Source organism: Cucurbita moschata, unplaced genomic scaffold, assembly GCF_002738365.1.
Source record: "Cucurbita moschata cultivar Rifu unplaced genomic scaffold, Cmos_1.0 Cmo_Scf00002, whole genome shotgun sequence".
Classification (NCBI taxonomy): domain Eukaryota; kingdom Viridiplantae; phylum Streptophyta; class Magnoliopsida; order Cucurbitales; family Cucurbitaceae; genus Cucurbita; species Cucurbita moschata.
The window spans coordinates 7604171-7618866 of record NW_019268518.1 but is presented as its reverse complement, the minus strand read 5'-3'; the positions used below and the strand labels follow the sequence as shown (position 1 = coordinate 7618866).

Below are 14696 nucleotides of genomic sequence, written 5' to 3'. Positions count from 1 at the left end.
TATTCTCTCCTTTCTTTCCATGTACATAAAGAGGAAGACCAAATGGGGATCATAATATGTAACTTGTAAATTAAAACGTGTAAACAAGGCCAAACTGCTGTTCTCTGCCAGTAATAGAAAGTAGGCAGGCGAAGAGGTTAAAGTAGCAAAGTTCTAATGTAACCATTTATTATTCTTTAAAACCTCATCAAAGTAGAAGAACGCACGTTATATTCGAGTCGTAAGCTGTGCTGACAGTAAAACCACAACAATATGAAGAATTGAGTTCATCAGAGGTGACAATTCTTATTCCTTGTATAAAAAAGTTGGCATGCTTCAGCTCCCACAAGACCTGTTTCCATTACAAAACCACGATGAACCTACTCAATAGAATGATTATTCAAAAGATAAAAAATTTGCAAAATTGTGGACTAAGAAAGCACGGCTCTCCAGCACTCAATAATTGTCTGAACCAACCAAAACGGGCAAATTAGAAACAGGCCATTCGGATCATTTCGGTATCTGATTTATTTTCCTTATTTATCACTTCTCCAATACACTCCTGCCGCTTAACAGGCCTTCCATTGTAGAAAATGTATGGTTGTGTCATGAGTTTGGAGAACTAGCTCCACATCCACAATAGAGATGGATAACCTAAATTCTCCCTGCTCTTTTGACTTAATGGTTTTGGGGTAAAGGATTCACTGCAGATCCCAACCATCTTTTTCCAACTTTTCTGCCTTTCTCAAGACATTTTTCTTGGTGTCTTCTTGAAATTGGCTCATCCTACACATTCACGATACCATGTCACCAATTGTGCACATATGTCATAAAATTAGGTATTCTTTTTTCTTCCCACTATATATTTGTAAGCAAATAAGAGCCAGCACCTTGAGAGTAGATCCACATCTGCCACTCCCAGCATCCTTACCGCGAGCAAACCAGCATTCGTTGCGTTATTGATTGCAACAGTAGCAACTGGAACTCCCCTCGGCATCTGCAAGAACAGTCCTTAAAACAATCATAAATGCTGCGTGGGTACACATTTGTGAAATGTGAACCAAGAATTTCTAAAAGAAAATGATGGTTGTTCTGAATGTTGTAAAAAACACTTGAATAAAAGTCATTAGGAAAAAAAACTTCTGCCAGAACTAAAGACTATGATACAAAACTATAAAAGCTAGAACTTTAGAAAGAGATTTGGGTCTCATTGAAGAAAGATAGGATCCAATTTAAGAAAACAGGACAAACGAAGTAGCGTCAAATCACAAATCACCGAAGTGCATGTTTATACGTAATCAAACAAATGCAACATAAATAATTTCGAAGCCAATACAAAGTACCTGCACAATTGACAGAAGTGAATCAATCCCATCCAATGTCGAAGCACGCACAGGTACACCAATAACAGGCAAAGGAGTAAGAGAGGCAACCATACCTGAAAATCAATGCACCAGATTTCACACCAAGAACTATCCCGTGAATTTACAATGTGCAGTAACCAATTACCCACGTAATTTTGAACTCAAGACAGCGCAATAAAAACATATATTGTGTCCATTTCACCAGCCCTTTAGAATTAAAGCAATGAGATCTTTTGTTCTGTCCAAATACTATATATCTATACAGGAAGCATTCAAATGACTAGCCTGGTAAATGGGCTGCACCCCCAGCACCAGCAATGATAATCTGGATCCCTCTCTCCTGAGCAGATGACGCATAAGAAAACATCCAATGAGGGGTCCGATGTGCAGAAACTATCTTTATCTGCTTATTTTTAGAAGAAAAAGTTAGATATATATACATATATATACACACATAATGAACAGCATCAATCATCAACAATAAAAATTAACCTCATAAGGTACACCAAATGTGTCAAGGACCTTTGCAGCATCTCTCATTACCGGAAAATCCGAATCAGAGCCCATTATGATTCCAACACGAGGCTCAACTGAGTTGAGTATGTTTTTAATAAGAAATAAAGATACAAAAGTTAAGCAAACCAATGAAACCCAACCAAAAATTAAGCAAACCAATTTCCTTTAGGGATAGGAAAGAAGCTTTCAATAAAAACTAAGAGATTCAAAAGCTAGATTTATAGGTTAACCAATAAGACAAGATACAGTTTTCTTGTAAAATCCATTATACTTTTTTTAAAAAAAATAAAAGTGGAGGTATAAATAAGGAAAGCTCTTCATAAACTATCTTAAAAGGGTGACAGCTTGTTTTTTTTTTTTTTTTTCTTCTTTTTCATTTTCAAGTAAACATTGAAAAGATCATACGACCAGGTGAAGAATAAATGAAAGAACTGATTAGAATGCCAACTTCTGCAATTCGCATATTCAGTGACAATAAGAATAAACATGGGGCACAAATAAGATTATCTTCGTATTTTTATGGCAAACAGTTGGTCATTTCAAATGCTTAGGCAGTTTATATGGAACAGGTCAAGAAAGAGAACAGACAGAAAATGGGGAAAAAAACTGCTGTGTTTACCATACATATGTTGTTTTATTTTTCACCTTAAGAGAAATCTACACTTTAAATAATAACTAAAAACATTATAAGATAGGTTATATATGATCGAATGTCAGAATACTGGATTATTTTTGTGATAAAACACTATAACATGAAAGCACCATGGAGGGACGCTGACCTGCAGGCTTTTCAGAAGCTTCATCAAGCGTTGACGATAACAAATTTTCAACAGCACTCATAGAACGGCCAACTATCGTAATGTGACCCATTTTTCTTTGTTTTCTCATTTCTGGTTCATTGAAAGGGAGTCGATTAAATGTTATCTTTGCAATCCTTGAAGGGGTAAAATTTTAAGCGGAAGAGAATCTTAAAGCCTAACCCGGTTTATTATACCAATGAACAAAAGCTCCAGATATACTCAGCGCCCTTTGCATCAGTTGATTAGCTATATAAAAACCAGGTTCCCCCTGAAAGAAATGGCAACAGAATAACTATCAGACGTGTGGTACTTACACCTACCAAATGCATATTCAAAGTTCAAAATCTATTCTACTATGAAGTTTTACCTGATGCTCTTCCATTGATGTTGGTAAAGCTTTCTCCTAATTATGGTTGATTAACCATTGATGTCCCCAAAATTAGCAAATAGTGTTATATCATATACGACCTCTAAGTATCTCAGGCTCATCCTAGGATAGGTTCACTGGTACTGAAACTTATATGCAGAATTTAAGTCACTTAAGTACCTAGTCTCATATTCCTAAGCTGCTTAACATAAAGAAATTTATTTTTTAAGTACCTAGTACCTAGTCTCTTTTTCTTTCTATTTCTTTTTTGGCTAATATGCAGAATAGATTTGAGAGAATTTTTTAAGGTTGCCCTCCATAATTATAGAACCTTCCAAGGATGCAGCCACTTCGAGAGAGTTAGATAAGGCACATCACCATGCATTGTCCAAAGTAATCAGACTAGTTTACTCAAGATAGAAACACCAAATTCGCAAATTTATCCATGCAGAGATACAATCAATGATTAAAAAAAAAACATGAATAATATATGTATACATGAAGTAACAAAATAAAATTGCCTCACCTAACGTGTACTTTTTTTACCCTTGTTCTTTTTTTTTTTTTTTTTAAAAAAAAGGACACATATCTTCTATAAATAAAGAAAAAATCACAGATGAAAAGGGTAGGTATCCTTAATTTACCTCTTCTTCACCTAGAATGTTATACATAATAGCAGCTGGAGTTATCATTGATGGATCACCAAGGGGAAGACCAAGGACTGCCCGCAAATGCTGCTCAAATTGAGAGGTCTTGCAAGACTCAATTGTGTGATGACCACTATTATGAGGTCTAGGAGCTACTTCATTCAGTAAAATCTGTTACAGATAAAAAGAGATAAGTAGTACATTAACCCCAGAGTTAAAAGGAAGAAAAATGCAAATCAGACGATTTCTTCAATTTTACAAGTAGTAAACATTGATGATACAACCTGGCCATCTTCTGTCAGAAACAACTCTACAGCAAAAATGCCAGCACCTTCCAGAGAGCTAACAGCTTTGTATGCAACATCGGTTGCGAGGTTTTTGATCTCCCATGACACACTAGCGGGAGCTTTGACAATGTGACATATATTTTCCCTACAGAATAAGTTTTCTAATGTGATACCTAAATATTTTTTTACGAAACAACCAACTTTTATTGAAAAAGTGACAAAAATATATACACAAAATGACCAACAAAACAACGGCCCAGCAAGAGGAGATAGCCAAAAACTAAGCTATAACTATTGTGATGTCCAAATGCACAGGAGTAATGTAAGATCAGTGCAATTACATCTCACAATTTCCTTTTTATAAAAATAATTTCTTTCATGAATGAAATGAGCCTATGATACCAGAAGAGTTCCGAATAATTGCTCCAAGTGGTAAAAAAAAAAAATCAATGAAAGCTAATACTCGAACAACCTAGGATAAGCAAGCACGCAAGAGTTAAAATAACTTTCCAATCCACCACCTTGTTCAAGGCACAAGGCTCAAAATGTAAGATCTCCCCCATTACCCATGGACTCAAACAAGCATGAAAACTCTTGACCTCAGATTAAAAGGAAGATCTAATGTGATGTGAGGAAGGGGAAGGATCATAGAAGAGTCCTCAATAGTAGTTTTCAATGTGAGTGAGAGATTACCTAACACCACTGTCAAGAAATTGTAAGAATAATCAATGATACAAGGATACTCCCATGAGAGCAAGTTGCATTCAAGGAAAACGAAGCAATGCTTCTCGAGCTCCACAAATATTTGACTAAAACCTATCAATCTTGACCCACTTAGGTTTTTGTGAACGATAATTAGGATTTTCCTTAGATAAGATCTCTCACCATAGCAAATTTATTTCTATCCCTTAACTTATCAATAGTGTTGCAAGTCTAACTTACACTGCTGTTTTTTCTTATTTATTTTCAGAGAATTACAAGATAAGACAAATCTAAATAAACCTCTAACAATAAATCTAAATAATAGTCCCTACATACTAGGTAACTAAATCTAAATAATAATCCATATATACTAGGTAACTAAATCTAAATAAATCAAACCAATAAATTAGGGACGCCAACTATTTCCCTTATTTAACAGGATTACACAAATATCATTCGACAAATAGGAATACCTATTTTTGCTCTGTTTAGTCAACCTAGCACTACTACATCTAAATTTATTGGTCCCCTCAACTTTGGATCTTTTATGTCCCATCACTAGAAAACACTTTACATAATCCTCCCGAGAATAGAGAGACAAAGACAGAAATAGGTACCAAAAAATGAGTTAGACATCAACATACCCATTTCATAATTGATCATTTACAGACACTTGCATATGATGTATGAAATTTGCAATACATCTCACAAATTTACTATTTTTAAAGAGGGCAGAAATGTACGTTCGCAAGAAGGGATAGGAAAGAACATATAAAAATTGTATCCTTCAACTTACTTATGAATAGTTTCAACAACAGGATAGCATGACATAGAGTTATCTCTACATCTTGCAATAACAACCGAAAGTTCCTATCGCACAAAAGGAAAGCAAACATCAGATTTCATCAACAATAAAATATATGCAAATAGAAACTTCATATGGTTAGGTTAAGACTTCATATATGGATTGACCTTCTTTTTATATACATCCATGCATTCTAACACAAGAAAAGTAAACTAAAAGAACTCTAGATACTGTTTTTTTAATGGCTCTCTTGTTGTAGATTCTACGCTCATTTCAACAACTGTAGCTTAAATGTTCTTTAAGCCAACTGGAAGCGCCTTTTGTAAGCTTCCTCGCTTGGAGCTTGCCTTTACTCTATGAAATTGTTTAGTTTCATATAAAAAGAAAAAAGAAGAAGAAGAAGAAAAAGGCAAGCCATAAAGAGTAAAGTGAATGATCAACAAGGCAAACACCACATGCTAAGAACCAACCTTCAAAACAAACAAACAAACAAACCTCACCTTCACAAAAGGCGCCCACTTCTCGACATATAAGCCACGCTCAAATCCATCTAGAGCTGGACATATTGACAAGTGCATAAGAAATTATAAAAGGTAATAGACATATTAAATAAAATTACAGGGACATTAAAACCTCAAACAATCCAAGATGTAAAAAGAAACAAATGTACAAAATCCCTGATTACATAAACTTTTGAACAATTTACTACAAGTATTACATAGACTCTTGAACAATTTACTACAAGTATGAATAAAAGGATACAACAACTAGTTCAGGCATATATCCTCAACCAAAAGGTGAAAGATTCCAATCCCCACTCCCACATGTTGTTCTAAAAAAGTTATGCGACCATTTGCAACAATTGCCTAAATTAGACTGACTATCATACTGCATACTATTATTAATATATCGCACTTTCAATATTGAAAAAGGACCTGAAATAAACAAATTGCATATCAGATATATCTCACCAAAAATGGCGGAAGAAAGCTCCTCTGCACTTTTTGCAACAGCATTTCCACGTCCATCATAAGCTAATCTTCTGCTCTTAACCATGAGAGGATAACCAAATAGGTCACCTGCTTTCTTTGCACCTTCAAGATCGTCGATCTGTGGGAGGAAACATTAACGGTCAATAAGTTATTTGATACTATCAAACATAAATATAAGAGCAAGAGTAACAACACCATTCAGAAATTCATGTAGAGAATAAAACCTGCATAAACTCGGGCAATGGAATTCCATGCTGAGAAAAATGAACTTTTTGGAGATATTTGTCCTGTAACATAATAGATGAGAAAGGATTAAAAATTATAAATAAAAATAGTAGACAATCGATTTCAATCTCTGAGAAACATAACAGCAGAGGTCAGAGGAATTAATCTTCTTGAGCATATTGCAGGGACGAATTGGAAGGTGTTTAACAAATAAATGAGTTCGCATTTGAATTGATATCAACTAACAAGAAGAGAGAGGAAGGAGACTAGTACTGCAATACATCTATGCTGTAGTCGAGATAACAGCATTATAAGCAAACTTTTGGCTATAAGTTTTTTAAGGTATATCTATTATGCATTTCTCTATTTCCATAAGGAGGTAGCCATCATTCATCAGGTTCCCAATAATAAAAGATTGATAGAAAATTTAGAATTGACATGTAATTTTTTCACTTAAAATAGAGTGCCTTTCAAAACCAAATGTACACATGAAGAAAGACAGACCTGAATTATACGGATGGTAGATGCCCGAGGTTGACAGTCAATTCCTTGCTGCTCAAGAATCTCTAGCGTGGCCACATCAACGTGTTCAATTTCAACTGTTAATACGTCACATCTGGCAAACATGAATGGAACTTATTGTTACTACGATAAGCATTCAAGGGAAGAAAATCCGTGCCACGAAAAGAATATTAGAAAATGAAGGATGTGAACGTAAAAAAATATACCTCTTAGCAAATTTTTGAACAGTGGTACTATCATCAAAGTTACCAACCATGTGATAGTAAGCTAAAGAACTAGCCGGGCAGTTTACGAGTGGGTCGAGAATTGCGATTTTGATGGCCAATTTAGAGGCTGCTTGACACAGCATACGACCCAGTTGGCCCCCTCCTAGTACACCAATAACCTTTTCAGAAACTCCATGTACAGGAAGTTCATCTTTCCTGCAAGTTAGTACCACAGAAGAGATTGTAATCAAAATCCATATCTTTCTCCTGTTTCCCGAATGGACCAAACACATCTCTGGAGGAAAAGTCATTCTAAAAAGTGCGGTGAACTGAAAACAAACCTGGGAAGAGTGGGATTAGAATGAAGTGATGCAGAGCAGTGTAGGGTCTGATTCTTCCGTTGTAGTTGCTGGGCCATTTTTAGCAGTGAAGGGAAACTATAAGATGGGATGATGTTTGAATCAACAAACCAACTCAAATCTTTAATTCTTCGCGAAGAGAGAGAGGGTGTGCGTGTAATATCCGAAACTAATGCATGATTTGGGCGGCTGGGTGAAGCCATCCAGGAACTCGATAGAAGCATATGGGAAAGTCAAGGCTTTGAAAATTGCAACGAAAAGTATAAAGTACTGTGTCTTCTACGTACTGGTGGAATGTGGAGAGTCGACAACAATGAACAGTGTCCTGCAGTCAGCTGAGCTCGAAACCACTGAACAACGAAGGTGGTGAATTGAGCAAAGAAGAAGGCGATGCTGAAGAAAACACACACACTCGGCAGAATAAAGTAGATGAAGAAGAACCTGAAACTCCAATGGATTCAGAAGCTTGGAGACGGAAGAACTGCGGGGAGTGTTTGCAGATGGTCTGGGCCCCGTCTTTTTGTTTACCTTTTCTCCCAAATATGCTGCAACTAATACTATAAATGGGAAGCTGCAAGGCCAGGGGTCTGAGGACATATGGAGAATACTTTTTCCTTCCCGAAATACCCCTGATTAACCTTGTTATTTACCGCACATTGGTTCACAAAAATACCGCCAACCATGTATTTCTTTTTGCGCCTCCGTCCAAAGTCAGTTAAGCGAGACGTTTATTTTTCTGAAGTATTTTTAAATGGAATTTGATTGTGAAAAAGAAAAGATGCCGTAGCTTTTAAGTTTTAACTGTTCTTAAATGGAATCCGAATCATATCGGTCCGGTTTAATGGTTTCGGTTTTTTATACGTCCGGTTCTTCCACTGCCTCGTCCTTCACCTCCAAAACCCTAATAACCAACGCCAAAATTCATTTCCGAACGTTCTCCCCGCCCCGTTTCACTCCTAAGGTTTTTCCTCCATTAATCCTTAATGGCGGACCCTGCTGAGGTCTCCGTGATTACGCTTGGAGGAAAGGGTTCATCGCTTTCATCTAGCTCCATCCATGCCATTGCCCATGGCTTTGCTCTGGTTCGGATCGACTCATCAGCCCTCGAGAGGCTTGCATCTTCGTCGAACAATCGAAATGCTGCATCCGTCAAGCACCAAGTCGTCATTCCTAATTACCTGACACGCGAAGAAGCCAGGGCGTCCCTTGTTGTCCTCCTGAACAAGCTCATCATCTCTAGTTCTTCCGGTATTCGATCGGTTATTCCTGTTCTCATTGCGGAGACACTCAATTCAAAGCCAGAAACTTTACAATTTGAGTCACTTGACGTGACCGACGAGGAGTTATCCGTGTTCAAGCAATCGTGTTATGTTTTGAACGGAGTTTGCGCGCTGTTAGACCATCAATCAGCAGCATTATCCTCCATTGCTGATGCTGTGGCGGGCATATCTTGCGAGGCTTCTAGAGCTGACGTGTCTGTGTTCAATTTGATGGACTCGGGTGATGGGTTCGCTTCAAAGGAGGAGGTTGGAGTCGCTAATGATATGAAGGTATTACTAAATGGATCTAAGCTGGTGGGTAAGATCGAGAGTGGAGCTATTTCCAAGATCCCAAAGAATCACGGATGCTTGAGAGAGCAAGCTAAGTTGGTGCATTCGAAAATGCGGGTTGAGTTGAATTCTAATGTGAAAATTGGGAAAGGAGGATCTTTGAGTTCTGGGACCGAGGATACCGTTCGTACCGCATTGTTGTCATTTGCAGCCATACTGTGGGACTTGGGAAAATGTAGTTTGGATAGAGGAAAACTGATTTTTGATTCAAATAGCGATGATAATATGAAGGCGAGTTTGGCGGGTTTGCTTGATAGGGAATGTCCCAGTAATGAGAGTCTCAAAAAGGTTTATAGGTTGGTCTCCGATTTAGCTTTGGATGACAATTACGATGAGTTTGTCCATACTGTCAATGTGTTGTTGTTAACTGTATGGAAAATTGTCGTTTGGGAGGCTATAGCAGGCTTCTTAACGATTGAAGGCGGTAAATTGATAGGAAAGGGTCAAGATGTTGACATGAATCGAGCTAATGAAAAGGTGGTAAATAAGAGTGAGAAGAAGAAGAAAGCAGTCTTGGGTAAAGGAACTAGCGTGGTTGTTCAATTGATTAAAGATAGATTGCAGGGTAAAGGTGGTGATCTGGGGTTGGAGAACTCAGTAAAAGATATTTTATCCTTTTTGGATCCAAAGGCTTCCGAGTTTGATAATCTATTGATGAAAATCAGAGAGATTGTTGAAAGCAACGAAAGTAGGAGGCTACCAAAGCTTCCCAAGGTAATACCGTACTTCAGCACTTTACCTAAATTCCAAGCCATTTAGCCATCCTCCCTTTGTTTTGGTCTAGGAAGTGGAATCTCATTAGAAGAATAGTGGCATCCCTTTTTCATGGCTCCTGATTCCTTTTGTCTTCAATTGCATGCCGCTACATAGTTTAGTAACGGTAATAATGAAATCGTCCTTTTACTATCAGTTTAAAAATGCTAAATGTATTGCCTTTACTAAATATTCCTACAATACTACATAAAACATATACCTTAAACTTACCATTACCGTCCATTTTATATTTTAATTCTTTGGTCCATCAAAGAAATTGTTTCCTATCAAAAAAAAAAAAAAAATCTTTGATATATTCTTTATGATCATTGTTATTAACGTAGGTATTTTATACAGCCTTATATCAGTTGAAATTGTTGTTACATGTAGACATGATAGTTACTCACAAACCAAATTACTGAAAAGTGATGATTCAATTTTTTTGGCTGCAAATTTTTTATATTATGCTTCATTACAGTAGTTTATTTTGAAACCTTAGCGTGCAGTAGTTGGCTTGTGCATGCGTCAGGTTTCTATGAAAGGAGAAAAAAAAAAGGAAGACACTATTTTCTTTTTAACACTAAACTTCTCCTTCTTCCACTTCCACTTTTTGGATAAGAATCCAACTTTCATTGAGGGTGCTTACTTCTGGTTTTCTATGTAAAGCAAAGAGAATAACAATAGTTTTCTTTTTCTGAAATCACTAATCAGTATGTTATCTTTGTCTATTTGAGAAGTCTCAATTTAGAAAAGAAGATAGAAAGTGAGTCATTCCTTTTCATTTGGAAGGATACAGCTACAGGATTAGGCTTTATTTTGGTTTTCTAAATCTATTTCATGCTTTTGTTAATACTGTTATCTTTTGATTTGATTTAATATTTTATTGTTTTCCCTCTTTCTAACTTGAGTAAGGTGTTTGTTACTTTAACTCAACTTAATGCTCTTACATATTAGGGCACTCGGGATTTTGCAAAAGAACAAATGGCAATTAGAAAGAAAGCATTTTCAATTATAGAGGGGGTTTTTGAGCGCCATGGTGCCACAGCCTTGGATACTCCGGCTTTTGAGTTGAGAGAAACACTCATGGGGAAATATGGAGAAGATTCCAAGCTGATTTATGATCTGTCTGATCAGGTTATAGTAGATGTTATTACTTGTTTTAACTGTTAGCAGACACTACCATTGTTTCTCTAATCAAGTTTTTTAGACATAAATTGTTGGGATATTTATCCCAATTTATTTTCTTCCTTTATTCTGAGCGTCTATTCATGCTTATTCATGCTTCATGAAATAATTACATGATTAACGATCCACTAAAAATATTCTGATCTGTTGTTGAGCATAATGGTTAGTTGACTGTTGAAGTTTTTGGAACTTTATTTATTTTTAATAGTTCTTGTATCTGTTGGCTTATTAATGCCATTTATACTAGCATTTGCATTGATATATGATGCATCGTGGAGCTTTTCTGAGCATCTTAACATGCTATTATCACGTCAAGGTTCTCTAATTTTTTGGGTATTATGTATGTTATTCATTTTATTTGTTTGTTATTGGATTAATGCTTCTCTGTTTATTCTGTGACTGTCTAGCTCTCTCTATTCTATCAAGTTCTATGATTGTTGGAATAGTTTTGTGACAGAGGAATAACTTGTTGTTCCTTTTTTGTTCTCCATCATTGTAATTTCTTTTTCAGTCTGTTTACAGGGAGGGGAGCTCTGTTCGCTTAGATATGACTTGACTGTTCCGTTTGCTAGGTACGTTGCCATGAATGGTATAACATCATTCAAAAGGTATCAAATAGCAAAAGTTTATAGAAGGGACAACCCATCTAAGGGAAGATTCCGTGAATTTTATCAGTGTGATTTTGATATTGCTGGTCAATATGAAAAGATGGGACCAGATTTTGAGGTTATTAAGATACTAACGGAGCTACTTGATGAGCTGAACATTGGACAGTATGAGGTAGCCTTTTTTACTAATTGTTCTGCATAATATAACTCAATGTATTTGTTTGCTTGTTTAATTTTTATAAATCTGTAGTAATTTTGAATAATATGCTGAATCAGTAAGTATAGCACAAAACATCAAGCCAATATATATTAAGCACAGTTTCCCATATTATCATATTGCCTGAGTGGACTTTTAGCCTAATCTATATTTTACACATTTTCTGCTGCAGATAAAATTGAACCATCGAAAGCTGTTGGATGGAATGTTAGAAATTTGTGGAGTACCACCTGAAAAGTTCAGAACCATATGTTCGAGTATTGACAAGTTAGACAAGCAGTCTTTTGACCAGATAAAAAGAGAAATGGTAATTAAATTTACTGTTGACCACAATTTTATTATTTATTGAGCATGCCTGCCTCTTTCTGCCTTACCCTCTTAGTTTCTTTTGGTTATCTGATTTATTTTGATTGCAGATTACGTTCGCCAATTTTAAAATTTGGTGGTAACATATATTTGCATAATTGCATTTCACTCAAGTCAAAGCTCTTTTCATTTTGGTTATTATCATTTGTTTAGTTTTTTTTTTTCTAATTTGATTTTGTTTTTAGTTTGTTAACTTAATTTCCATTGCAAGGTAACTCTTACATTTAATCCGTTTTCCTAGTTTTGCATTTTTTGTCTTCCATCTAGCCATAACAAGGATGGATTTATTATACTTAATTTTATAGTAATGTTTACTTGCCAGGTGGAGGAAAAAGGATTGGCCCTGGAGATAGCTGAAAGAATAGGTGATTTTGTGAAGGAAAGGGGACATCCTTTGGAGTTACTAGCTAAGCTTAAGCAGGAGCAGAGCCCATTATTACAAAATAAAGGATCCTCTGGTGCATTGAGTGAATTAGAGATTTTATTTAGTGCTCTAGAAAAGGCAAAGTGTGTTGACAAAGTGGTCTTTGACTTGAGTCTTGCCAGAGGTCTTGATTACTACACTGGAGTAATTTATGAAGCTATTTTTAAAGGTGGTACCCAGGTAAGTTTCTATATGTCATCATCATGTTGGTTGGTACATCCCTTGCTTTTGACTTGTTATGCATATGCTGTTGTTTGATATTAATTTTAACTCTGCTTGAATTGCTTGAGATTTTTCCTTGATAATTCAACTACCAGTTATTGGGGGGATTTTGTTGTGTTAGAGCAATCAATGAACTCAACTTTCTGTTATTTTGAAGAATTGCTAGATATACAATCTTGCACAGTTAGTCTGGGAGCCTGGCCCTTTCTTTCGAAAGAAATATTATTTGATATCCCCCTCTGACTTCTTCTGTGTACTGCTTTTGAAAATTATACGTGGAAATTTTAAAATAGAAAATTTTGAGATAGATGGTTGCTTTCATATCCAGAATAATCTAGTTATGCAGCTATGATACTTTACTGACATCTGACGGAACTTATTTTGCTCTCTAAGATCATTTCTCCTTAGTTCTATTACCTGCAATGATGTACGAAGCTATCATCATGTTACCTTGCTGCCTCCTAATACGTATTTTATTTGGACGCTTTGAGAGGATGTAATTAACTGATCATTTATGTTGGCAGGTTGGTTCCATTGCTGCTGGTGGACGCTATGACAACCTTATTGGAATGTTTGGTTCCAAGCAGGTCCCAGCAGTTGGCGTCAGTCTTGGAATTGAACGAGTTTTTGTTATTATGGAACAACTTTTGAAAGATCAAAATCAGGTAATAACTTATCATTTTTATTTGAATCCTTTGTTTCGTGTGAGATGTGTGCTTCTCTTGTAGTTGAATGTTGATCAGACTTGAGCTTCTAAGTCATTACAGTTTTCCATAAGCCCGCTTGTTAAGGTTCTTGGATAAAAATTCCTAGGTAATGTTGATAGTTGGTCTTGATTAATCTTTTTCCTGGTCTAGTCTTGGGGGTGAATCAATTCATCTTCATTGCTGGGTATTATTTTACCCTCCAATACAATAGGAGCACCCTCTCTAAAACTTTTATAATTATTGTCCAGCAACTATCTCTGTTAATTGGGGTGCTCTCCCTTTTGAACTCCTGGTGGTTTTCTGAGAGTTCTCAACCTTCCATATCAAGCCGATTGATGATAAAATTTGAACTCTTCTACTTGTCTTTGTCAACGGACTATCCATTGAATTCAACTGATGGGATTTTGCAGACTACTCGGGCCACTAAGACTGAAATTCTAGTGAGCATATTGGGAGATGATTTAACACAAGCTGCGGAGCTTGCAAGTGAGATATGGAGTGCGAAACTGAATGCAGAGTTCCTGATCAATAAAAGAGTGATGAAACATATTGATCGTGCAAAAGAGTCGAGAATCCCTTGGATAGTATTTTTGGGGGAACGTGAAGTGAGTGAGGGGATTGTGAAGTTGAAAAACGTGGAAACCTTCGAAGAAGTAACAATTCTTAGAAGCAATATCATTGATGAACTGAAGAAGCGTTTGGCCCCTTGATGTCATTGCTGTTGCAAAATGCAGAGCTTGTCTCCTTCAATCCCACGTCAGGAAGAACTACTTTTTTTTTTTTTTTTTTTTTTTTTTTTTTTTTTTTTTTTTTTTTTTTTTTTTTTTTTTTTT

At 36.1% G+C, this 14696-nt stretch overlaps 2 protein-coding genes across 6 annotated transcripts in view; one reads left to right on the top strand and one right to left on the bottom strand.

Annotated features, from left to right (window-relative positions):
- Nucleotides 1-254: 254 nt before the first annotated feature.
- LOC111456832 (phosphoribosylaminoimidazole carboxylase, chloroplastic-like) lies at nucleotides 255-8346 on the bottom strand. 4 transcript variants are annotated; one of them, XM_023098878.1, is made up of 18 exons: nucleotides 8213-8346; nucleotides 8059-8121; nucleotides 7754-7849; nucleotides 7413-7628; nucleotides 7189-7300; nucleotides 6684-6746; nucleotides 6439-6577; nucleotides 5968-6023; nucleotides 5459-5532; nucleotides 3958-4105; nucleotides 3671-3844; nucleotides 2840-2927; nucleotides 2639-2749; nucleotides 1836-1933; nucleotides 1629-1746; nucleotides 1323-1417; nucleotides 870-976; nucleotides 255-765 (listed from the first exon to the last, which is right to left on the bottom strand). In XM_023098878.1, exons 3-18 carry the CDS (start codon nucleotides 7828-7830, stop codon nucleotides 681-683), a joined length of 1761 nt encoding a protein of 586 aa, XP_022954646.1. In that variant the 5' UTR covers nucleotides 7831-7849; nucleotides 8059-8121; nucleotides 8213-8346; the 3' UTR covers nucleotides 255-680. The 4 variants fall into 4 exon arrangements, with proteins under 4 accessions (XP_022954646.1, XP_022954629.1, XP_022954637.1 ...); XM_023098861.1 differs by having other exon boundaries at nucleotides 7754-8121; XM_023098869.1 differs by having other exon boundaries at nucleotides 8059-8329.
- A 332-nt stretch (nucleotides 8347-8678) lies between these two features.
- LOC111456820 (histidine--tRNA ligase, cytoplasmic-like) overlaps nucleotides 8679-14696 on the top strand; it is a 7245-nt gene continuing 1227 nt past the window's right edge. Inside the window, exons 1-7 of one of the 2 annotated variants that reach the window (XM_023098838.1) lie at nucleotides 8679-10095; nucleotides 11089-11268; nucleotides 11842-12099; nucleotides 12317-12451; nucleotides 12833-13114; nucleotides 13681-13821; nucleotides 14274-14641. In XM_023098838.1, coding sequence (XP_022954606.1) covers nucleotides 8755-10095; nucleotides 11089-11268; nucleotides 11842-12099; nucleotides 12317-12451; nucleotides 12833-13114; nucleotides 13681-13821; nucleotides 14274-14573 — 2637 coding nt within the window. In that variant the 5' untranslated portion in view covers nucleotides 8679-8754 and the 3' untranslated portion in view covers nucleotides 14574-14641. The remainder of the gene's footprint in view (nucleotides 10096-11088; nucleotides 11269-11841; nucleotides 12100-12316; nucleotides 12452-12832; nucleotides 13115-13680; nucleotides 13822-14273; nucleotides 14642-14696) is intronic. The other variant, XM_023098847.1, reaches the window with a different exon arrangement.

Bases quoted from the DNA above. Each gene is read 5' to 3' on its own strand.
- LOC111456832 (XM_023098861.1), bottom strand. From the start codon at position 7,995: ATGCTTCTATCGAGTTCCTGGATGGCTTCACCCAGCCGCCCAAATCAT. The intron at 5,533-5,967 runs GTGAGGTTTGTT...TTTGTGCGATAG, and splicing joins AGTGGGCGCCTTTTGTGAAG to GAACTTTCGGTTGTTATTGC. The intron at 1,418-1,628 runs GCTAGTCATTTG...ATTGATTTTCAG, and splicing joins GGGTGCAGCCCATTTACCAG to GTATGGTTGCCTCTCTTACT.